General features: G+C 40.5%; 2 protein-coding genes across 3 annotated transcripts in view; one reads left to right on the top strand and one right to left on the bottom strand.

Moving 5' to 3' along the window:
• Window positions 1-19,945, top strand: jmy (junction mediating and regulatory protein, p53 cofactor). The gene is made up of 10 exons (XM_030150813.1): window positions 1-885; window positions 6,354-6,527; window positions 13,883-14,033; window positions 14,370-14,539; window positions 14,969-15,134; window positions 15,216-15,406; window positions 16,426-16,512; window positions 17,086-17,178; window positions 17,254-17,794; window positions 18,337-19,945. Exons 1-10 carry the CDS (start codon window positions 1-3, stop codon window positions 18,645-18,647), a joined length of 2,769 nt encoding a protein of 922 aa, XP_030006673.1. The 3' UTR covers window positions 18,648-19,945.
• A 1,680-nt stretch (window positions 19,946-21,625) lies between these two features.
• homer1 (homer scaffold protein 1) overlaps window positions 21,626-25,368 on the bottom strand; it is a 28,806-nt gene continuing 25,063 nt past the window's right edge. For both annotated transcript variants that reach the window (XM_030150817.1, XM_030150818.1), the window contains one exon: window positions 21,626-23,466. In XM_030150817.1, the coding sequence (XP_030006677.1) occupies window positions 23,278-23,466 (189 nt within the window). In that variant the 3' untranslated portion in view covers window positions 21,626-23,277. The remainder of the gene's footprint in view (window positions 23,467-25,368) is intronic.

The following is a 25,368-nucleotide window of genomic DNA, read 5'->3' as shown; positions in this document are numbered from 1 at the left end:
ATGTCATTCACCATGGAGGATAACTTGGAGTCAGGATGGGTGTCCGTCCGACCCAAAGTCTTCGACGAAAAAGAGAGGCATAAATTTGTTTTTATCGTGGCCTGGAACGACATCGAAGGAAAGTTCGCCATAACCTGTCACAACAGGACGGTTCAGAGACGGACCACTTTTCTGGACCCGCTTCTCGACTGTAGCCCTGCTGTGACACTTCCTGTCCCCGGCGCCTCCGTGGCAGAAAAACACACAAAAAGTGTTGTCATATCGAAGAAAGATGAGGTGTCCCAAGCGGGGAAAGTTAGACCACACTCGTTTCCCAAAGGAAAAGCGACAACAAAGACCCCGGTCGGAGACAAAAAGCACGCCAGAGCCGGCCGTTCGAAGACAGCTGATTGTGTTAATCCCTCGATGGGGTCCTGGGACATCGTGACCCCTAAAGTAGTGGACATAGAAATCCTGGACCCCGTCGATGTTCCGGGGCTCCTTTCCCCTGATGATGCGGACCTGGTGGACGCTGAGACCGGCGGCCATGAGGACTTCAGCTGGGCCGGCCTGTTCTCCTTCCAGGACCTGAAGGCAGCCCACCTCCAGCTGTGCGCCGTCAACTCGGACCTGGAGCCGTGTTTACCGCTGTTTCCGGAGGAGCAGTCCGGTGTGTGGACGGTGCTGTTCGGCGCCCCCGGAGTCTCCCAGCGAGAGACGGACGCCCTGTGCTACCAGCTGCAGGTGTACCTGGGTCATGCCCTGGACACCTGCGGCTGGAAGATCCTCTCACAGGTGCTGTTCTCCGAGAGCGACGACACTGAGGAGTATTACGAGAGTCTGAGTGAGCTGAGGCAGAAAGGCTACGAGGATGCACTGGACAGGACCAAAAGACGCATGCAAGAGGTAAAGTCTAGTCTTTTAGTTGATTAGAATCTCATTTATGATCAGTCATGTTTGACGTATGAATGTGAAGCTTCTGGGATCTGATGCTGTGTGTTTTTTTTAATACCACTCTAAAATTAAATGGGCAGGAAAACTTGCAGAGGAAAAGTACAACCACAGAACATGCAGGCTTCAGAGCATAATTGAGCCTCATGGTCTGCTCATTCTCCTCCTCTTCCTTTGTCCCCCCCTCTGTGATCTACCATCTGTTGCTGCACAGTTCACAGGGCTGTAATATGATCCGGCCTGGCCAGACATCACACTGTAGTTGGCTGAAAAGTTGGAAGGGAGTTGCATAGAAACACTGAAGAACAATTAAAGGAGGAGTTACAGAAATGATGTGTCCGAGATTTTTTTTTTTTTTTTTTTTTAAATCCCAGACAGACCCAAATCAAATGACATAAAACCTCAACAAATGTACACAAAATCTATCAGATGTGTTGTGTATCACAGTGCTTTAAGGAATGAGAGGTACCTCCATGTCAAACATCTGACTTTAAAGAGTATCAGTCTGTGTTAGACATGAGACAAGACCTCAGGCAAAGTCTTTCATTGCCCTGGTTGTTTTGTTCATTTGCCTGACACACAAAGCACCAACAGCTAAAAATATGCCCCAACTAGAAAGAAACTATTTAATAATATGATGTCTCACATGTCATCAGTTTTTAAAGGAGATGATTTTGTTGCATCTGCTGTAATTAAAGTGATAGATCAGACACACTTGACTTTCCTCAGCGTATAAAGTCTGCTGTATATTATGACTGTCTGTGGTTAGTGTCTTGTGAGTTTTCAAGTAAGGTCAAATGACTTATCACACCATCAGAGACAAAAATGTATCGTGACATGGGGTTGCATGCAGCATATCTGCCCCAGTTTGTCTAGCCCATTTACATATTTAGAAATTACAAAATTAAAAACACATTACAGTGTAACATAATCCAGATCAACTCCCCAAAAGCTTCAAAAGTTTCAAGAAAACATAATCAAGGTACATCGTCAACTATGACAGCTTTCACAGAGGTAATAGTTTCTACAGGTTAGTTTTATTGGATGACACGTGTATCCATTTTACAGGTCATCAGGGTCACTGCTGATAAACTTTGACTCTGGGCAGTGTAATAAAAAGAGAGTTGAAGAGGTCCGACAGGTTTAGAGGCTGTAGTCAAGATTTAATGACATGTTGGGATATGACGAAAAAAAAAGAGCACAGATGTGTTGCTTTGTAAAAGAGTTTTACCATATTTGTCCTGGGAAACAGCAGCCATTGTTTACTCTTCCATAGATCTCATCTGTAACAGCTGGTGATATATAAAAACTGGACTGCAGACTGAGGATAAAAAAATATGATTTGGCTGGGAGAATACTACTTTAAGAATCTCTGGCTCTATAAATAGTGTCCATTAACAACAAAGCCATCTGAACAGACTCATCCCTTACTGGTGATGGTGACGTCTGTGGTACTGTTGATCTGGTGGTGAAGGGTATGTGTGAAGCAGCTGGAGAATCACTGTTGTTATGCCCTTAGCGCTGCTTATCACCAGACACATTCTTAGCCCAATTTGTTATGATAACAGAGCCAAAAATGCAAAATGATTGACTAGTGGTTAACACCTCAGATGTAGAGCATGGATCTGTCAACAATTAACTGGAGACATAACACTTTTTCCTACTTAATGGTATGTTGTTAAACACATTTCGCCTAACACCATAAGTTGGTTCAACAGTGTGCACTCCGAGCTTGTAGTTACCCTTTAATTGCTTTGCTGGCCTCTCCATGGTCGTATTCCAGAGTAATTATAAACTGGGGTTTTTGAAACTTTGTGAAACTCAGGGAACGTCAGGGTCCGATCAAGCGGTAACACATGGACACATCTTGTGTTCAACAGTATCTGTCATGTAAGCAGAGTAACTTATATGCATGAATTATACTTATTTGAGTAGGTATTTCTAAGCACTTTAACATTATGTATAACAATATTTGGGGAGATAAAACGTTTAAATGAAAAATGTCAAATTACTGCTCAGTAACGTGGACTTGAAATGGACATGTTTTTTAAGCTTTACGCAAACATTCAAAACATGCGGTTCTTGACAGAAATTGATATCAAGTAGGACAAAACCTTTTAGATATTATGTTCAGCTATGCTGAAAATAAATTTTGGGCTAAAATATAGAAAAGTCTCTGTTTTATTGACATGAGAATGTGGGAACATGTGGACAGACTGCCATAGTAACATGTGGACGACTCTACCATTGTATGCATCACCCAAAATGTTGACTTATTTTTCAAAACAACAAGCCAGATATAATCACAATGCTTTATTTACTGTATTAAATACTAACACAGTGTTATTTACAACTTGTGGGGGTCCACACTGATATAGGTAAATTACAAATAAAAAGTACTTTCTCGGTAACAGTTCACAGATTGTCATTTTAATGTGACAGATTGAATACATTTTCACATTTTTTAGATATAATTTTTTGCATCAAATTCAAGCTATATTTTTATGTCTGAGGCATGGCTATGGTGTAAAAAGTACAATCGATAAAATCAGTTTGAACTTTTTTTCTACAACTGGTATTTTAAGGAGGATAACAGTTCCATAAAATAGAGATCTTTTGCTGAAGAATGAGCCCACTTGATAAATGATGTATGCAAATTAGGGCTGCACGATATTGGAAAAAACTGACATTGCGATTTTTTTTTTAACCCAGCACTATATATTGCGTTATGAAAAACTACGCAGGTGGATATAATAGCTGTGTAGTGCTGATAGACATGGTCAAACAAATTAGTTGTGTTTCCTCTCGTTGTGGTGACAGGTGCAAGGCACTATCGGCACAGAACATGTGTTTCAGTATCATCCTTCTTGTAGCTGAAATAATTCCAGATGACTGACGTTGCTTTTCTTTTTGGCACCAAGTCCTTGTTTTCAGTGATTTTTCTCTTGCTTGTTGCTCATTTTTCAATGTTGTTACCAGTGACTCACTCCGTGTGTAGGGGCGTGGTCTGTTTCGGCAAACTGATTAAGAACGATTGTGATTGGTGGATCGCTGTGCGCAGTGTGTGTCAGGTACCCAGGTTGAAACTGGATGAGAACATGTTATGTTCATTTGCCTTCTACATTGCAGGACCTGTGATGTGACTATTGTGCACATGTACATCGTGATGATGATGCTCAAACAATACACTGTGCAGCTCTAGTGCAGATTGACTTTTTCATGTTGATGTTCACTTTCGCTTGATTGGACCATCAGTACTTGGGGGCCATTGTGAGGATGATGATGATGGTAGCAGGGCACAGTTATGCAGGAAAATTAAAGGCTATTCACAAATCCTCTCATTTAATTTCTATTGATACAGATGCATTTAGATCACTTCATTCAAAGAACTTTTAAAGGAGAGATTGAAGCATAGAAGGACATTTTGTGATTACACATGGGAAGCATCATAGTTTGACATAGTGACCCCTCATCCTCATTAATATCAAAGTTACACAAGAAACTTTCAGATTGCACTGTAATGTCATTTTCTCCGTGTTTACATCGAACATTTTCATGTCAACTTGGTTTTGTGTCTGTGTTTCTATTTGTCACAGTGAGAATGAATGACTCTATACAGCTGTGGGATTATTCTAGGATTCTTTTCCTCAGTTGAACACCATTTTAGTTGGGGTAATTAAGATTACAGATCGTTAAGAGGGTATACATATATTTACATCGCTAACCATCATTTATCTTTTGAAGCAGTAATAATCTGTGCAAGGTGCATGTTGCCTCTGTCTGCTGCAGGTACTGTCTCCTTAGGTGTGCACACAGATTTTTAATTTAGATTCAAGTTTATCATGCAAAAAACATGGATCTTTTACTCTTCTTTATTCTAGCAGAACATTTAATAGGTTGATCAGGCTAATTCCTGTCAGTGAATTCAGTTGATTGCACTCTATTTAAAGTGCCATTTGTGGGAAGGATAAGTGATATTTCTTTTTTTCTGTATTTTACAGTCCTAAATGGCTTTCAGCTTGAAAAGAGCTTTTAAATGGAGTGTCTGCTCAGATCGCAGGCGTGTTCGTCCTGTGAGGTGCTTCAATTAAAAGGCAGAGAAAAGTGCTCTAGCAAGAAGGAGCAGATTTGGCACTGACAAACTGGAAGAGTTAGTCCTGATGACAGGGCTGCAGACGTTATACTGTAGCTCATATCAGTAGGAATGTCCTGTAATTATGTACTCCAGTTCATTCAGTAGACATAACTGTTAAATTTAGAAGATCACTTATGTCTTGATTGCATCTTTTTATAAGCTTATATAAGAGAAATAAATACACCTGTCTTTTTAATCTGGGTATTTCAGGTAAGTTAGACTGCTATGGGTTTTCGTGATGAAATGGTGAAATTTAAAGAGACGTGTGGAACTACTACTTCTTCTCAATAAAACAAAGAAGAGACAGACAGGAGACTAAATCAGGGGTACCTAATCCTCTATCAAAATAGTTGTCAGTGACTGTTTTTCCCCCTATTCAGTTAATCAATTAATTGAGTAAATAGTGGAAATGGTGCAAGGCAGTACCTAGGCAGGAGTCAGCTCATCCAGCTCAGGGGGTTTCCTGGCTACTGGCGACGGCAGGGGCAGAGAGTCACTGTACGCTTGGCAAGTGGTTACCACGGAGACACAGACCCAAGGTAAACAGTAGGAGCAGTGTTTGAGCTGAATCGTGCAGTGTCTACCCCAGTCCCGAAGTAGAGGGCTTTGGAAAAGCAGCCTGAAGTTCATATAAGAGTCTCTATTCATATCTATAGCTCTGTGCAGAGAGAAGAGCACTTTATTCACCACGTTGGACTAAGGTTGGGTGGTGGCACATTTCAATATTATCTGAGCCAGAAGTGAAGGACATGTATTGTACTTTCTGTATGAGAGCTGCTGGATTCTAAGAGCTGCGAGATGAATTGTATTTGTGTGTACAATAGCTGTTTTGATAGTGTTTATCTCTGGAACAATACATAGTCTGTGGATAGCAGAACATATGGTATGAATCAGTAACAGTTGGGGCTAATTTATTCGCATTGTATTGCCCTTACACAAGTAATTTTATGGTATCATTACTGACAACAAACCACCAAGTCGTCCACCCTGCCTGTGCTTAAACAAATTTCACTCTTACTTTTATAAATAAAGTTTAAAGGACTATTTGTCTGGGATGGTCTGGGCACAAATTAGTTCCAGCTACACCTACACAATGAGGTTAAGCTTTGCCACTGAATCAGCAGTGCAAGTAGGCAGTTGTTTTTACAATAGTTCCATTTACCAGGCTATTTAATTTTACATTTGATTAAAATTTTTGTACTATATTATATTATTCGTTCTTTTACAAGTGGAAATTCTCTCCGTATCAATTTACTACTCCTCTTACTATTCTTTTTTGTCTCCCTAGGTGTTGGACAGGCACAAAGCCATGGACAGCATGGTGGAGCTGCTGCAGGTGTACCCTGAGGAGGATGAGATCTACGGAGAGCTGCTGGAAGCAACAACTCAACTCTACCACTACCTGCTTCAGCCGTTCAGGGACATGAGGGAACTGGCCATGTTGCGCAGACAGCAGATTAAGGTGACAAATTCACTCACACTCACAAGTAAAACTGCCATCTGCTTCAGGGCTTGATTTAAGCAGGGTTTACATCTCACTGTAGTTGTGTGTCCTGGGGCACAGTTTGAGCTTGGTCACGCTGTATGTGGTGGTTTTAAATGGATGTAAGTGCGAGGAAATGAGTCTGTAACCACTGTATTATGAAGTCCTCCATAGAGTCCACTGTAAGCCTGTAATGGCATTAACATTAGATGCTGAGGTTATGCGCGGTGATGATGGTGTAGTAGCTGGTGTACGCTACCCTGTAGCTTTGCATCTGGGGGCAGTGGACGGCAGAGGATCAGCCGGAGAGGCTTTTTGGCCCCGCCCAGAGCGGCTTAACAAGCAGCATAAGTATTATTACAGCAGCCACTAAACCACTCGCACACATTCTGCAGCCTCAGCACACTCCTCTGTTTTCCATACTCTTTCGCATCTTTGTTTTTTTTTCTTCATTAGAGGCTTGAAAGGGGAAGTAATCCTTAGACTAATCTCTCCTGTGTCATTGCCTTCAGTGTTTTACACATGCCTGTTTGGGTCAATAGGTCAGAGTTCTTTGAGCTCATAGTACAATTGTCCAGAAGCTCAATATAGGGAAATCGCATACATTTAAATCAGAGAACATGCGGCCCGGGGGCCAAATCTGATCCGTCAAAGGGTCCAGTCTGGCCCATGAGATGAATTTGTGAAATGCAAAAATTATAATGAAGATATTAATCTTTTTAGGTCAGGTTTCACATACAGACCAATTTAATCTCAAGTGGATCGGCTCAGTAAAATACTATCATAATAACCTATAAATACTCACAACTCCAAATTTTTCTCTTTGGAAATTTATAAAGAGAAAAATAAACATTTTCATATCATTTTACTGTATTTACACTAAAACAAACTATAATTTCCCAAAAACTTGCCCTGTTGTTCATGTGATTTACATTGTTTTAAAGGATAGTTGGTAGATGTAAACATTTTCATTGCATAATTTAACTTTTGCTCTAAAACATAGAGGAAAGTTTGGAGTTGACATTATTTATATATTATTATGTTATTATTCCACTGGTCCGGCCCACTTCAGATCAAATTTGGCTTAATGTGGCCCCTGAACTAAAATGAATTTGACACCCTGATTTAAATAGTTACTAGACAAATAAAATGCTTAATAATTAAAAGTAATGGCAGTAAAGCTTTTTATTTCAATGTTAATTTTGTTTTTATAGTAAGTGTGGACATGATGGTGGATGTAATTGTTGAAGAAGCTTCACAGAGTACAATCTTAGCCCTGATCTACTAATGTGGAACCACAGTTGCTGTGGTTTACACACCCAACGTTGAACTGTTCAGAGGAAGTTGGTTCCCAAATGGAGCCAAACAACGGTTCAAGTGATACGAACTGTTATGGGTGTGTCATTTTCCAAGCATTGGAAAGATATCATGGAGAAAACCACAAGAATAGAGAAGTATGAGAAATCAGCAGACAAAAAACATTGTCTGCTGATAAAACCCAAGAGCTGGTGACAGTCTGGTCATCTCCTGAATTTAAGGAACGGCTAAAATAGGACAAAGAGTAGGCACGCCGGTTTTATTTGAACACAAATGTTTATATGAAACAAACTAAAACCATAAGCTAACAAGTATTACCAAAACTCAAAAAAAGTGTTGGCGTAGATGGGGTAATATGTTACTGTATTATGAACAGTGAACTGTGCACTTCCTCCAGGTTCTCAAAAGTAGTGGATGGTGCTCCCTAGAGCTAAGGTTTCAAGATCCTGAATGGAACCAGAATCAATTTCACACAAAGACCTCTTTTTGCTTTTGGAACCACTGCCTACAGAGTTGCACATTTAACAGAAACAACCCTTAAGTCCACCATGACGGCACTTCATTTCATAAGGGCTGGATGTCTTTGATGCTAAAAAATACACAGAGGACTCTAAACTTCAGGAACAAAACTCATCCATTAGAGACTGCACTAAGTTTCAGAGGACAGTGGAACTGGGTGTGAAGTCAGACTTGAGCTCGGTGTGTTTCTATGTTAACACGGCATTGGCCGCTGTTTAACTGGACATGTGCTGTCCCTGTTTTTCCCTTTATCTGTCTCTCCTTCTCTCTCATAGACGCTCTCAGTCTTTCTCCTACTGTTGTGTTGTGAGTATTTCTCTAAACTGCATTCCTTTCACAGCATGCTTATCCAGCATCATGTCACTAACCACAAGTGACTGTGTGGGTGTGATTACGGGGAGTGTATATTATGTCGGTATTTGGGCGGCTGCTGATCTGATTTTGGAAAATTTGAATCGTCCTGCTTTTTTTAGGACAACAGTCTCACTGATACAGTAGAGATGGTGTATGTGATGCTAGAGATCTGCCTTCACTGCCATATCAACTCTTAAAACAGACTAGCGTGTTGACCTCTGGGGATCCACTGGTTCTAGATGTGGTAGTTTTTATGCTGTTGTGTGTGCTGTACCACACTTGTCCAGCAGTCACTGCCAAAGTGTGCTGAGCATAGCAACATGATTGTAAGACTATTATATTCCAAAATCACTAATATCTCCCAAAATATTGGTCCTATCAACTTGACGTTTTCGCTACTGTCTTCTTCGACCAAAAATGCAAAAGTATGCCAAACTGCAGCAGTCAGCCCTGTATGGATTTTGTGTGATTCCCGAGACACACACACACAAAGGCCACTTAGCTTTTATAATATAGATTGTTTGAAGTTTGATAAGGTCGTTTCTACTTTAATACTTAAGGTGTAACAGTGCCCTAAACCATTTAACTGAGAATCTGAATTCTGTGTAATGCCAGCGTTTCCAGCTCTACCACCTGCTCCCCTTAGGGCGATCCAACGGTTGAAAACAAAACTGCATGCAAATGAATCCTTGATGCAGGCAGAGGCGGTTGGTTTCTCCCAAAGTGATGAGTCAGGGTGGAGAATTTTCTTCCCTGCAAAGAAAGGAAAGAATAGCCATGTGTGGGACTTGAGAAATTTACATATAGTTTGCATCCTCCTTGATGCTGTGTCACAAAGGTGAGGCGAAAAAGACAACAGCAGCCCAGTATCAGTTGCTTGCTAGAATTACAGCCTGTTCTTACTTCACTTGCAAGTGGGAATATGCAGCATGTGACAGGCTGGTTGAAAGCCAGTATAATGCTACTGGCTAGTGTTTTTTCTATCACTGTGTGTAAATCAAAAGTTGAGATAAAATCACGTTAACCTGAGGCGTCAAAACAGTACCTCATACGATGAACTCAGACACATCAGATCTGAAGTTTATGTAACAAGGAGCTTCTTCACTGGTGTACTTTGAAGTTGCTGCATATACAGACTACTAGTGAATATTCAGCTGTGTCTCAATGCAAATGCTATGTAACTCTTATTACCTTCAAATTGTCAACATTTAAACTTGTTGATAAAATAATTGGGTTTTCATCTAAGTGTCTTACAAATTTTTAACCAAATTTCCAGATTTTTTTTTTTTTTTTTAACATTTATTTCTGCAGCTCTTTATACACAACATTTCCATCTAATATGTCATTTATGTGGGATTCTTGTATTACTTCTGTGATCATTTCAGTCTCCTTATTGACCCACGAATATAATTATTCCTTAAATCTGTTTCCATTGCTCTTTTTCTCATTTAGATTTATGGGCACAATAGCTTTTCCCCACCACTTCCGCATGAGTTCTTCATACATAAACTGAAAATGCGTTAAAACATCCAGATGGAAAGACACCTAGTGAATGACAGAACAGATGGATAGATGAACGAATGACTACTTGAATGAACCAACAACAAAGGGTGTCAAGTATTTGCTGAATGGTGCATTGTGGGATGGCCCTATTGCATGTCAAAGCAGCACAGAGAGAGTGTCCTGTTGCCTAGAGGGTCAGAGGGCAGACATGAATTAGAAATGTGGTTTCTCTGTCTGAGGTAATGTTGAACCACAGTCAGCTCTAGTTACCACTTCACAATGATAATACATGGCAACTGTTGTCATGGTGGTCATCCTGAACACCTGACAGGTCAACTTCCTCCTGCCAAACAAATTTCACACAAATCATGAAAACGTACATAGTAGGAAAATGTGTGCATTTTGATTTGCGTTTGGCGACTACATTACCAGGACATATTGACAACAGTACACCGGGTGAACCTGACAACATACATGCTAAAATCTGCTGGTTTTAAATCAGCTGCTGAACCTAAACAGACCAAAGACTACTGAACGTCTAGCTCTGTGGCACTTGCTATTTTAACCAAGTGAGATAAAAACCACCATGACAGCATCCATGCTTGTAATCCCTAGGTTTTTTTTTGTTGTTTTTTTTTGTTAACCGAAGGAATGGGTGTCATTTCTATTTTCAGTCAGTCTGACACATCTGTGTTTTGTCACTGACAGCTGCAGAGCAGAGGTGTAAAGTCATTTAGATAAGTTGTCTACTTGCTGCCGTTTGTACTGTCAAAGTGCTGCACTGTGTGCGCTGCAAAAAGCAACATGAGGATCTGAATGATAACAATGTAACTTGATTAGTTAGTTTTATTTAACAGTGGAAACCAATGACACCGTTCAGACTGAATATAAAGGGAATTGAAGCTTCACATTTAGACTATCTCTGTTATCGATATCAGTGTTGGGAATCTTACTTTAGTAATGTAATAAGGTACAGATAACAAGTCAATGTCAAACATGCAATGTAAGTTATGTATGTTTGGAAAAAGGGCATTAAAGCTGAATGTCCTAAAAACATCGAATGAAAGTAAACATTTTAAACCTAATAGGAGATTTAGATTTTAAAAGAATGACATTTTGCTTTTTTTTTTTTTAATGGAATTATGCATTTTAAAACATTTCCCTGTGGTCTACGTGAACTGTAAATGTTATGCTTGGGTCTGAATTCTTTATTAATTCAACTCCACAGGTCCATCTTTAACCCTATTTCTGAGTAATGACACCAGAAAGGTTGTTTTGAGCGCTGGCCCTTTAAATGCAAATGGACCATCCCCTCCAGCTGGTTGGCTGTGCTGCTCTGTCCCGTTCAGCCATTTGTGTTCATTAATACAACCAACAACGGAACATTTTAGGTAACAGGCTCGAAGTTTGGACATATTTTCAGTATGGACTACAACCACTGCTGCTGACAAACAGTTATGTCGTACTCGGAGAAATGTTCACTGGAAGTCTTGGCCTTATATGTGCAAATGTCATGATGTAACTAGTTATAGCGTTGTATAGTAACAAATTAAGAAGGAATTAAAACAGGTTGTAGAAATCCACTCAGTTTTTGCCAAAATGAATATAAAGATAGCTTTGCAGCACCTGGAGGGTTCAAAATCAAACCTTTTGAACTATTAGGGTCCAAATACACAAATCAATGTACCAAAGACTAATAAAAGTGGGTTTAACAAAATATGACCCCTTTAAAGCACAATAACTAAAACACATCATAACTAGAAAAGCACTCGGAGAGCGCAGACCTCCGCCAAGGCTGATCAGTGGCCCCCCCCCGTGGGCCCCCCCACGCCAAGGAGGTTATGTTTTTGCCAGGGTTTGTTTGTTTGTTTGTCTGTCTGTCTGTTTGTCTGTCCGTTAGTGTGCAACATAACTCAAAAAGTTATGGACAGATTTTGATGAAATTTTCTGGTCTGCGCCCCCCCCGTGGGCCCCCCCACCCCCGATCACCACCAAAATTTAATCATTTCTTCCTTATCCCATTTCCAACAAACCCTGAAAATTTCATCCAAATCTGTCCATAACTTTTTGAGTTATGTTGCACACTAACGGACAGACAAACAGACAGACAGACAAACAAACAAACAAACCCTGGCAAAAACATAACCTCCTTGGCGGAGGTAAATATGTAGATCTCAAAACACAAACTCACTCAAAGGAAAATGGTAACCATCCCCTCAAAATCAATTACATTTAGTAACTTTAGCTTTTATATAAAAATAACAGATGTAATCCCTTGTCTTTAGTCAGAGCTTGTCATAGATTGATATTATGCTTTTGGTGTGTAATTATGATTAGTGTTGAATGAATGGTTCTTAGACAGTCTGCAGATTACATCAGGAGCCCAGTGACATTAATAGGTGGCAGATGAAATGGAGAGGGTGCTATCAGGTGACCGATTAGAGATGATAGAGCTGATTTTGGTAGAGATTATTCTTCTTTCCATATCCTGGTATTATATTTTGAGAAGCTACAGAAGTATGGTGCTTTGGACAAAAGTAGTCAAGCAGACAGACACAGGTTTGGTTTGATTTGTAGCAGCTGTCAGAAAGAACATAACAGACAGGAGGTAACAGATGCTTCGAAATGTCCTTGGTGTCACAGGCAGCGCGACATCTGATCCACCAGAGGAAAAGTCCATTTGGTGCTTTGCCGGTGTTAGATTTTGCATTTCCATGTGTGTGTGCAGCTCTTTCATTGCTCGCTGTGTATCCTATAGTCGTTCTGTAGAAGGATACCTAAACATTGAGATCACGGCTAGAATGGACCCAAGTGTTGTTTTTTTTTCCTTTTTCCTTTTGAATTTCTCTGTCTCCTAAAGTTTTTCCTTAACTTTTTCATTCTGCTCTCTGATGTAATTTCTCCTCCCCCACTCGCTCCCTGCTTCACCCCAAAACCACTCCCTGTTCTTGTGCCTCACGTGCTGACACACACACACACACACACACACACACACACACACACACACACACATACATACACACACACTACAAAGCACTGAGTATGCAGCCCAACATAAACCAAGGCCTTTGAGGTTTGTTGATGATTACTGTGGACCTGTTTATTTTCTGAGCACCTAAACACATCTGTTTTACATTGAGATATTAATATATATGACTGTATGTCCTTGGTGGTCCTTAACGGGGAGACTGTGTACATTTTGTTCTCCTTGAGGGGGGGGGGGGCTGTTCTGAGTCAACACCCAGGGCTGGATTCCACGTGGCACTGTTTTTCCCTATTTCTCACTCTTTGCACATGGCTTGTCACGAGCTGGTGGACTGTATAGAATCAGAACAGAACCATGGCTGACATGCTGTTTTGTGCTACATTATATAAAGTCCTTACTGCTGTACTCAGAAGGTTAAGATTTGTTTTCTTACTTGAGCCTATTATTTATTGTTCCGGCAGCCCAGTAGGACACTGGGTTAGTGTCACTCTGAAAATAAACATGTACAGGCATGCTTTTGGTCACTACTCACTGCTGGCACCCTCTGCTGTAATGTGTTGACATTACAGCCCTGAAGTGAATGGTTTTTGCTGAACGTTGTTACCTGTGCAGATGCAAATAATTTTAGTTTAATGACCTGCTTTGACTCCACCAGATCTCACTAGAGACAGAGCGACTGGGGCCCCGTCGAGTGGAGAGCCTGAGGAAAGAGGACGAGGAGTGGCAGAAGAAGGCTCACACTGCAGTGCTTTCTATACAAGACCTGACTGTCAAGTTCTTTGAAACCACGACTCGAGCACAGAAAGGTAAACATAGAAAGGAGGCATTTCCTCTCATTCTAAAACAAAGTGAGCCTATGTCTCTGCTTCGACCTTTGAACCTTTGTGTTGCTTGTTTATTCAATAACACAGTGCAGTGAACACTCCACATGATGAGATGATTTAAAACATGCCCCCTCCCAGATCCTCACTTCCACATGCCAGACTAATTACTTTAAGCCCTTACTTCTTCCACAAGCATTTTAATCCTCAAACCATCTCAACTATGACCTGCTCAGAAACACAATGAACCCATTTCTGCAGCACTGCTTTCTGACAGTCACATCTGTCTCTCTGTTATTCTATGTATTCATACATGTGCAGCTTTATATGAGCGGATGCGAGCTGACCAGAGGAAGTTTGGCAAGTCGGCGTGGGCAGCAGCAGTCGATCGCATGGAGCGGTTACAGTATGCCGTGTCCAAAGAAACTCTGCAGCTGATGAGAGCCAAGGAAATCTGCCTGGAACAAAGGAAACATGGCTTGAAGGAGGAGGTAAAGCACACCAAAAAGCACTAGATGTACATGTGGGTCACTGTCAGAATTTGACAGACTGTTGGCATCAGACAGCTACAACAAGAGTAAGAAGGAAACAAGCAAAAATAATAGTTGTTAGAAATGAGCTCATGGCTCAGGCATCCTGTAATGGAGAGAACAACATCCTGGTGTAGGACAGTGGAAATGACTCACTGACAGGGTTAGGGTTAAATATTTGCTCAACTTGGGAAATTCCACAAAAACTGCAGTGTGCCTGGTAAATTTTTGAATGCTGTGATCCATTACATCCTAGAAACACTACCTGGGGTTTAATTTGGACAATGAACACACAGTCATTGAGTAATATGAAAAAAAGATCACTTAGTCTGTGGCATGTGCCCTGTGGCCCTCAGTAATGTAATGCACATGTGTTGCTGTTGCCCCCAGATGCAGAGTCTGCAAGATGGGGAGGATGCCATGCTGCGTCTGGACCATCTGGAGGCACTGTACTATGAGTTACAGTTGCAGCTGTATGATATCCAAGCAGAGGTTCTGCGCTGTGAGGAGCTGCTGCTCACGGCCCAGCTGCAGAGCCTACGGAGGCAGATGACAGGTGAGGCTCTGCTTTAATGCTGTCCCTCAATGTGTATTTGTACAACTGCTTGTGACCCACCCACTGTGTGTATTCCATCAGAGCGACAGGATGAGGTGGTGTACTATGACGCCTTTGAGAGCCCTGATGCCATGAAAGGCATAGATGAACCCGCATCCCCACCGTCCCCCATCAGAGATGAAGAACTCTGTGTCCTACAGCAGAGGACGCGGCAGCTCGAAGCCCGCAGAGGCCGCATCACTGCCAAGAAAGTCTACCTCAAAAATAAGAAGGTAGGGAATGAATGAGGCCATGGCTCTGTTCAGACCCGGCACTAACAGCTGTCCTGAGTGATCCAACGGCTGCGTCTGTTCACACCGAGCATTAGAATGTGTCTCCACATGTGCATCCACTCATTTCTAGGAATCCCATCTCACTTCCTCAGGCTATATGCAAATAAACTAACGCATTTTTAGTCTAAAGCATAGCACCTGTTTACTTTTCAAGTTTAACAGGCTTGCCATTAAAGGATTCGGCAAATTTAAACGAATGTACACCTCAAAGCCTATCACACATCTGTCAAGATGGAATGTTTTCACATGTCACTGCTTGAGGTGATAAAGTGAATCTTTCCCAGAATTGATGTCGAAGCATGTTAGTTAACTTGCCTAACTTACGTTAGTCCTCCAAAAGGCAATGTGCTCCTACTCTTACTTACTTTTGAGATCTTGTGGAAACACATGTTTACTATTGACAGAGGAAATGCAGTGCAAGAGCCCACCTCCAAAACCACTTTCACACACTCAATGATAAAATCCACAGTGAAGGGGAAGCACATATTTACAATTACTATGCAATTTTAATTGGAAATAAGTGAATATGTGTGGATGTTGTTTTTCCACTCACAGAAAAATAGATAGAGCATCATTCAGGCAGCGCTACATACACAAGGGATCCATAATATCATCTTCATTCATTTTTAATACAGCACCTGTGGCGTGCTGACTTTTGTATACACAGTGGATGTCTACTGAGTACGCATCCCCTCTTTCTATCCTCGGATGCGTTCCTGCTCAGGACTGTTAAGAGTGTGGCTGAATGTGACCCAGACCACCTCTTAATGTGGTCTGCATGATAAGATCTCAGTGTGTCCTGACATCTTGCATTAGAGCCGTCCACTTGGATCACTCAGGAAACATGGTCACGGGTCTGAACAGGGTCTGTGAGATGATGTCAGCCACGGCAGTGCTGGGTGTTTATTATGGGCAGTTGGCTTCTATAACATGTAGAATTTTTTTAAAATTTTTTATAGGAAATTTGTATTGTCAATCACAATCAGAAGATTCAACAGCGCCAAGGTAGCCATGGTGACAGCAATTCCATGCAGGTTCTGCAACAGGTACGATATAATTCATATTGTTTATGCGTTGGTGTCTAGACAGTGTGAGTGTTGGTTAAGAATGTTGGAGAAAAATAATTCATTTTATTAGTTAAGTTCAAATAAAACATTTCAGATTTAGATTGATGAAAGACTGATCTCAAATCAGTTTGAACTGTAGCAATGAAGTAGAACCTTTGCAGTGTTCATAAGCTGCTTCACTTTCCTCCAGATGACTCCACTGTTTTCTGGCTGTTTTAACCTCATTGTCAGATCAGTGTGTTGTTCAATACCAGTAAGAACACCAGTAACTGTATTTTCTCTCATTTCACAACTCCCCTCCCCATTACAGTTGTTAGTCATTCAAAGGTCACAAAGTTCATTGAGTTCACAGCTCATCCCACGAGCCTCCTCTTTGCATGAGATGTGTTTTAGGAAATTTGCCTTACCTCTCAGACAGGACTCTCAGCTTGATTTCAGGGTCATGAGCAGGAGGACAGAGAAGGGTGGAGACGTACAAACACAAACTAGAGACTTGAGAAGAGTATTCTGTCACACTGGTTTGTTGACATTGCTTCTTTGTTTCTTGTAAAGGGAGACGCTGAAGAAGACGATGAAATGCAGAGAAATGCCAGAATGAGTCAGGAGCGGCAGAGAACTCTGGATAGACTGCGGAGCCTCAAACAGGTGCGAACACATCCTGTCTGCGTCTGTCTGGTGTGTCCCAGCCTCTGTGTTTCTGACTCACCTTTGTCCACACAGCGTTACCCAGGGCAGGTGACTCTGAAGTCGGGCCGCTTACGTCTGAGTCAGAATCACAGCCGGAGGAGAGCGGGACAGCAGCCCAACACCCAGGCGGCCAGCGTCCAGACTGACTGCATCTCCGATCTCCCAGAACTCTCAGCTCCTCCTCTGACCGACACCTGCGGCTGCGACAGCGCGTCTTTACCGCCAGTCGGTCCGGCCCAACTCGAAATCCTCGACTCTTCGCCTCCATTCTTATCGCTGCCTCCCCTTTCATCTTCTCCATCCATCCTGTCACTAGGTCCTCCCCCTCCTCCTCCCCCGCCACCACCTCCCCCTCCTCCTCCTCCACCGCCTCCTCCCTCAGAGGAGCAGCAGGGTGAAGGGAAGGAGAGGAGCTCCCCTGACAGCCCAGTGCAGCAACGTCGATGTGAGTCTGAATCCCCTTCGTTATCTCTGGCCCCGTTTTCCCCTCGGTTCTTCGACAGCAGCCAGCTGCTGACAGCGAGGAAGAAGCTGAGGAAGACGTCATCTCTGGACTCCTCACAGTGGAGAAGAGGTCAGGAGGAAACACAAACATCTGACGATCACAAGCATTTACAACTGAAAAACTAACATCTATTTACTGGGTTCCTGCGGGGTCTTAAAAAGTCTTAAGTCTTGAATGTACAAATCTGCATTTAATACCTTAAAAAAGTCTTTAAGAGGTATTAAATTTGATATGGTAGGTCTTTAGTTATGTTGCCATGAACTATGTTGTATTTAAATGTGTCTGGGAAATGTCCAGGCTCCAAAGAAAGTAACATTAGTCGACTCAGTTCCACCTGTTCCAACCCGATAATTTATATTGAAATTAGGAACCAATTACTGTTAACTTTGCAGCCTCCAGTGAGAAATGACTTGGAACAATGGGAATCAAGGCGTTGGAGTAAATAAATACATTTTCCTAAATTCTAGGAGTCACAAATTTTTGCCAGTATGACCATGAAATAGGCATTAAATTCTATTCGAAGTAATCTTAAAAAGGTCTGAAAAAGTCTTAAATTTAACTTGTAGAATCCTGTTGGAAGCCTGTATTTATGATTTTGTGTGTTCTTGCAGCGAGCTCCCCCATGGATGAAGTTCTGGCGTCTCTCAAAAGAGGCAGCTTTCACCTGAGGAAGGCCGAGCTGCGAGTCCTGGCCCCCGACCCGGACGACGACAGCAACAACATCCTGGCCCAGATCAGGCAGGGCGTCAGGCTGAGGAAGGTGCGGACTCGGCCGGAGCAGCAGTGCCACGCCAAGACCTTCCCCCACTCGGCCGACGCACTCACCCGCAGTATCCATGAGGCTCTGAGGAGAATCAAGGAGGCTTCACCGGAGTCTGAGTCTGAAGATGAAGGCCTCCCATGCACTGACTGGGAAAACTAGTTTACTTCAATTAACGGAAGAATATTTCCTGCGTATGTGGGGCCTAAATGAAGATAAAAAACACGGCCCGAGTCCAGCGGACAAACCAGGGTTACATCACTTGGATGTACTTTGGTACAATTTGAACAAGCACCATTATAATTATTATTATTTTTTTTTTAATAGAAAAACGGTTCAGAAGTGCATTTTCCTACTTCTGTATGTTTGTAAAAATGGACCACTATTGTTTTTTATGTCATTGCTGTGGCATTCTAGGCGAGGATACAACCTCTAACCTCTCATTATGTCAGTCTACATGTCTGTCGTACTGTAGTTTGCTGTGATGGGTTTGTGAATGTTTTTTTTTTTCTTGCTTTTTATGTTCCACCCACAGCCAACATTCAAAATTCTTGTACACTTGAACATTGAACTACGTAAGAACCATTTGTACTGTATACATTGGTACAGTAAACTGCCTAAACATGCATGCTGAATAGGACAATTAACCATTTTCCTAATTTCGCTGCATTACAGAGGTGGAAAGTAAAGACATATGTGTGAAAAGGCTACATATAGAGGAGAATATTATATAACAAGAAGAAGAAGTGTTGAATCTCTAATAGAAATGCAGAATACAGTAAAAATGAGGAGGTTCAAGTTAGGACTTTATCCAAATAAACTGTTTACATGCAGCCCACATATAAGTTGAGCCCACACAGGATCAGACGTGGAGCAGATCAGCCCAGCTGGTCAAGAAACACAAAGTAAACCTCGATATTCGCTCATTCACAGCTACTTACATCAGCCTCCTGATGTGGTGAGCTTTAGAGGCATTAAAAGTAGCTTTATTTGCATACATTAGTGCTTAAGTGTTACGTTAAAATGCTAAAATACCCGGCACACAAATTATATTTCTATAGATGCTTCACTATAGTCAGGTATGAACCAAAACTGACAGTTGTCGCACACAAATGGCTTATTATTATTGTTATTATTATTATTAACTACTTGTGTCTGTTGACTTGTGCATCCTCTACTTGCTGTCTTTTAAGGATGCCATTATGACCGGGTCAGTATTTTTGTTAAAATATACCATTTACATTTTCAACACGTGCTGAAAATGTATATGATTACTTGAATCTGTCTTTGGTTGTTTTCTGTGATTGGCTGCTCTTGCTGTCACTAAAAGACGCAACAACAGATGGATGAAAATATTGTTTTAATATCTGTACAGGATCCGCTGCTTAATAATGAAAGAACTCTGTGATAGGATCATTTGTAGCTGAAGGTTTAATCACTCCGTTAAGACTGAATTAACAGGAAAAAACCAGCAGGTGGATCTGTGACGGCTGACAGTGACCGATGAAAGTCCGTGAATATTGTGATTGTTTAGTGAGAGTTGAGATGTTTAACATGGCTCCTGATCAGTGTTGAAAAGCAGTGAATCTTTATTTACAAAGGCTTTAACCCATAAAGACATCACAGACCAAAACCATCTACTGATCTAAATGGTTTAATACCGGTTCATCCACTAATCCTATCAATACATGTAAATAATTGGTGTAAATGCAGTCTGTCGTCTTTTCATGGTCATCAGATATGACCCATTTGGGCGTTCAGAGGCTCCGTAGTGAACATGGAAACACCGTCATCTTCTACAACATTGATTCACCAGAAAAACTCAAGAGTTGGATCAATGACAGTGGATGGAGATACTTGGTTTATGTTCAGTTAATGATATGTTTTATTGAAAAAGTCACTTTTTCTGCAGTTTTCTCTGTTTTTGATATAATAATCCCCAACTTTGATCAGCTTTTATGAACATCTACATGATCAGTAAAATAACACGTGAAAATACCTGATTTATACTGATAAAACTCAAAATACAGGAGATAATATTATAATAAATGGTGATAAATGACTTATAGGTTAGATATAGAGAAAATTTGATTTGGGAACTGACACAAAAGTAGCGCTGGGCCTTTATGGGTTAAACCCAAACCTTTACCTGCAGCAGATTAAGGCCTGTTGGTGTCAGTGGGTTCAGCTGAGTGGGCTGTTCATCGCCCTCTGCTGGTAACACACGCAGCCTTCTGTCTTCCACACCTGACAACATGTGGATCATATATGTGATGTTTGTATTTATTTTTGCATTGAGTCTCTTTCCACTGCCTTTTTTTTTCCAAGCCTACTTAATTACTTACTGGAGTTGTTTGAGTTTGTTGTGTGTGATTTTTTTTTTTTTTTTTTTTCTTTATGATTTTTTTTTTTTTGATAGAAGTTTCTTACCTTGTATGAACTGTCAGACCTGTCTTTAAAACAAATGGAGTTACAGCTGCCATCTGAAAACGCCTGTTGGAAAAAAGTACAAATCACTGCATGCTGTATGATGACATCCAGCTCCAGTGACCTCATGGATCACCTTTAACCTCGTGCTGTAACCCGTCAGACCTGAGCAGCACGTTTCAACTCCATCACTCACCATTCCCTTTTAACGTTGTATCCGGGTTTATTATACCATTGTGCTTTTAAAAACCTCTTTATTAACCCTTCGTAGACCCCAGATTGTGTCTCGTACACCCTTACTCTGTTCTGACCTGTATGACCTTATGCATGTGAGCGGTTTGAGGACAAACCCATCACAACGTAAGTGCAATAATTAAGAAGAAAGTCATATGAATTATACTGTAATGAAATGTAAATCCTGAAAATATATCCGCATGCCTAAATGTATGGAAGTATTTATTGAAACTTCATATTTTAAAGAAATTTTTAAGCATTACAAATGTAAATGTACTTTATAAGGTTTTGTTTCATTTTGCATTGTTTCCTATCATGACATTCCTGCTTTCTATATCCCAACTATACATAATTTTTTTCCCTTTAAAAATAAAAAGAAGCTTCTAAGTGTTTTCTGATTTTTATTGTTTGAAGAATTTTTTGTCCATAAAGAGTAAACAGAAATAATGAGGAACAAAAAATGACAACACGCAATTTCCGTTTAGTTTCGTTTTACTATAAACTCAAAATTACAATTTGTGTTTTAAGCATGTGGTATAATCAACATTTAAAATTCTTATTCAAATGTAATTCCCTTTCAAGCTGTTAATATTTTTTTGTTTTTCGCTTTGATAAAGTCACTCAAGTCTCCCGAATGTACCAGAACCACCAACAAGCCCTTAAATAGTGTTCTTCAGGTAGACGTACTGTATTCCTCTAAACATTGCTGAATTTTTGGCAATAGTAAATCCCACAAAACTAAAGTACCGCAGTTGTAGCTACCATTGATGCATCTCTGTACCAAAGGCAACATCAGCAAAATTCATATCTGTACACGAAAAATGGTATTTGGCAAAAGAAAACAAAAAGATCCTCTGCAAATCCAACCTGTGGTGATCACCTTTTCTATCTCCTTCCATAAATAGTCCAAAAATATTGCCAGTTTCTCCAAAACGACAACAGAAGAAAAAAAAAAAATCTCGACACCCATGTACCAGACGATTACAAAAAAAAAAACAATTAAAAAAAATTAAGATGTAAATAAAGATCTTTGTACAACTCTTGTGATAACTCGAGTTACAGTAATAAATAAAAAAAGGATTCAATCATTGCACTTCAAGTTGCAACAGAAACAAGAGGAGAAAGAAAATCTGGTTCACCCACACACAAACTCCATTTATACAAGTGCACTATGATTTCTGTCATAATAGTAATCTTAAAAAAAGTGTATAGAAAGAAAAAAGTATTGTAGCCACAGCTGAATAAAATCCCACTAAGCTTGTGGTCTCGAACATATCCGAGAGAAGAGTAAATTACCTGAAAGTGAGACTGGAAAGTGTTTTCCCTCTGATGCTCCCATTTTTTTTTTTTTTTTTTTTTTTTTTTTTAGTATTGCTCATATATTTGTATAAGAATATAAGACATCCTCCCCCTGGCAGCGTATTTGGCAGTCCCTCAGAGGATCGCATTGGTACCGATCACCAGGAAAATTAGCTTTTCACCACATTCGAACCCTCCAGAGTTCAAATAATATTCAATGAATCTCAAAGTGTTTGACTCCAAAGTGTTCATTTGGCTGACAGTGACATCTGTCGTGATGCAGTTTATAACGCAACCAGTAGTGGCTGTAAAAAAGTGGAAAGTGGAGGAAGTGGGGAAAAAAAAGACGTCACCAGCTTCATGCGACGAAGCGGAGGGGGCTTTTCTAAAACAAATCGCTTAAAGGAAGTACGATGTCCTCTCACGCAGAATGCAATAGACGTGAAACTCTTAGTTTTTCGGTCCAGAATATTCCAGAGTGTTGAGAAGCAGAGGGAAGGCATGGTCCAAGTAAAGCCTCGTCGCTTGGCGCTTGTAAACGTGTGCTGATTCGAACATGAATACATGGACGTAGCAAAATATGTGTACCGTTAATGCATAAAGCTGTGTGTAAACATACTCTTACAAGTATCGTATATATATCAAAAAAAGAAAAAAAGAAAAGAGGATTCAAGTTGTACGTGTCAGTGAGTGTGAGTGCCAACATGCAGTAAATGCAGGTGATTTCATCTTCAGCTCTGTGTGGCTGAGGCGTGGTGGTGGTGGCAGTGATGGGTTTCCATGGTGTGAACTGAAGTGTGTGTGTGTGTGTGTGTGTGTGTGTGTGGTCACTCTAGCTGCCCTCGACCAGCTTGGCCAGCGTGTCCCGCAGCTCGGTCAGCTCAAAGATCTTGGTGTCCAGCAGCTCCAACAGGGAGCGCAGGCTCTTGCGGAAGGCTTCCCTCTCCACCTGGGTGCTCTCTAGACGCTGCTCCAGGTCGCTCAGCTGGGCCTCCAGGGTCTGGTTCCGAGACTCTGTGTCCTGAAGACAAACCGCCAATGGGATTCTTTGATTATCTGAAGTTTTGGACAACACGTCGTCTACTAGTTCTTCTAAAAATTGTCACCTTCGTAAAACAATTGCCTTGAGACTTTTTCCTGGTAAAATCGTATGCATTCTCTGGTGAACAGGCAGGGTTTGTAAACATTTTTCAAGGTCAAATTTGAGCACTTTTCATTTTCAAATTTTTCCAGCACAACACCTTATCATTGGGGTAAAATCCATATGTACAGGAATGCATAAACTCATGATTACTTTTTCACTTTTTATCACAATGACGTACATTGTAGTATGCTAGAAACATCTAAAATGATGTTTCATAAGAGCAAAAAGTTCAGAAATTAAAGGAGAACACAACGTTTTATCCAAAAAGGGAAGCCACTTTGTGTTCTTCATGCACACTCACACAGAGCCAAAGATTAAGATAAAAAACATCACTGTCGGGTGGAAACCTCCAAAAAAAGTTATTTTTCAAGAAACTGGGAAAACGATGTATATTCTAAATAAATGAATGGAGTTAAGTAATGTAGTCACAAGCTGTTTTCAACATGTTTCATTGGTTAAATATTTCTAAAACTATCAGGTAAACGTGAAGACTGACCAATAGAATAATTTTATGACCAGAAATGAACTTATAAGGTTTCCGCCCCACAGCGACAAAATGTCGTTGGAGTTGACCTGAGAGCACCTACTAATTTTCTTTTTTGACATAAAATTTTTTTTTGAAAATGTATCACCTCTCTGAGTAGCTTTGGCTTGTCATCTAACCTGGCAGAGTTAAAATTGAAAATAAATACATAAATCACATCACAGAGTTATAAATGCAAGCACTTTCAAGCACGTAATTTAAAATTCAAGCACTTTTCAGACCTTGAAAACACAACATTGAAATTCAACCCTGACAGATTGTGTTCTTCTATCCTGTAATATAACCGCTCATGTGAAGAGTGTGACTTAAGCCTGTTTATGTTGTTTGGGTTTCTTGAAAAATCTGAAAAAATGACTTGGTGATGAAAAGATTTGATTCATATTTTGTTATTTTCTTCTCAACATACAGTGGTTGCCAAAATTATCAGAAATTCTCATCTGACCTTTTTTTTTTTGCCGGCAAAACATGATTTCATTTCATAAAGTTCATGAAACGAGCATATGTTTGCTCTGAGCACAACATCAGATGAACTGAGTCCTCCAGTTTTTATCCACTTATAACTTTAATATTTACAGGACAGGCCTTGTACAGTCAACACAGTCACACAGTTTTGTCCTCAGACTCAGATCAGCATCAGTTTAACCACAATCACATCTGACAATGATCACACAAGGAATTTGGCATCTTCTGTGAAGAAACATGATTGTATGACATCAACAGTGAAACAGGCCTAGTTTGTTTTGGGGGGGTTTAATAAGGAAATGACCTAAATGTCCTTATGATGGCTCTGTTCTATAGTTTATTGAGCATAATAGTGATTTTGGAGTTATTTCATTCATTTTACATGTATTTTAATGGCCATTAAAAAAAAAAACAGCACAGACAAAACTTCGTAAATGTGCCATATGTTCTAAAAACATTCTCCAGAGCTAAGTGTCCTTTTAACATTTAAAACACATCAACAAAAAGCTCATGTTATTTTAAAGCAGCATATGACTTTCATCACAATTTTTTTTTTTCAAATTTGTGGAACCCCAGTGATAGCCTAATTATCACTAATCCATTAGTCTTTCCGGAGAAGCTACCTACTGCCTCAAGTGCCACCAGGCTCAGAAGAGGATTAAGTAAGTAAATAAGATTAGTCTTTCTGTGCTTACACACTGAATCACTTCCCTCATGGTGAACAACTTCGAAGATGACTCCATCAAAAACGAACCAGATGACTACAACAAAAC

Source organism: Sphaeramia orbicularis, chromosome 12 (genome assembly GCF_902148855.1).
Source record: "Sphaeramia orbicularis chromosome 12, fSphaOr1.1, whole genome shotgun sequence".
NCBI lineage: Eukaryota > Metazoa > Chordata > Actinopteri > Kurtiformes > Apogonidae > Sphaeramia > Sphaeramia orbicularis.
This window is presented reverse-complemented; position numbering and strand designations above follow the sequence as displayed.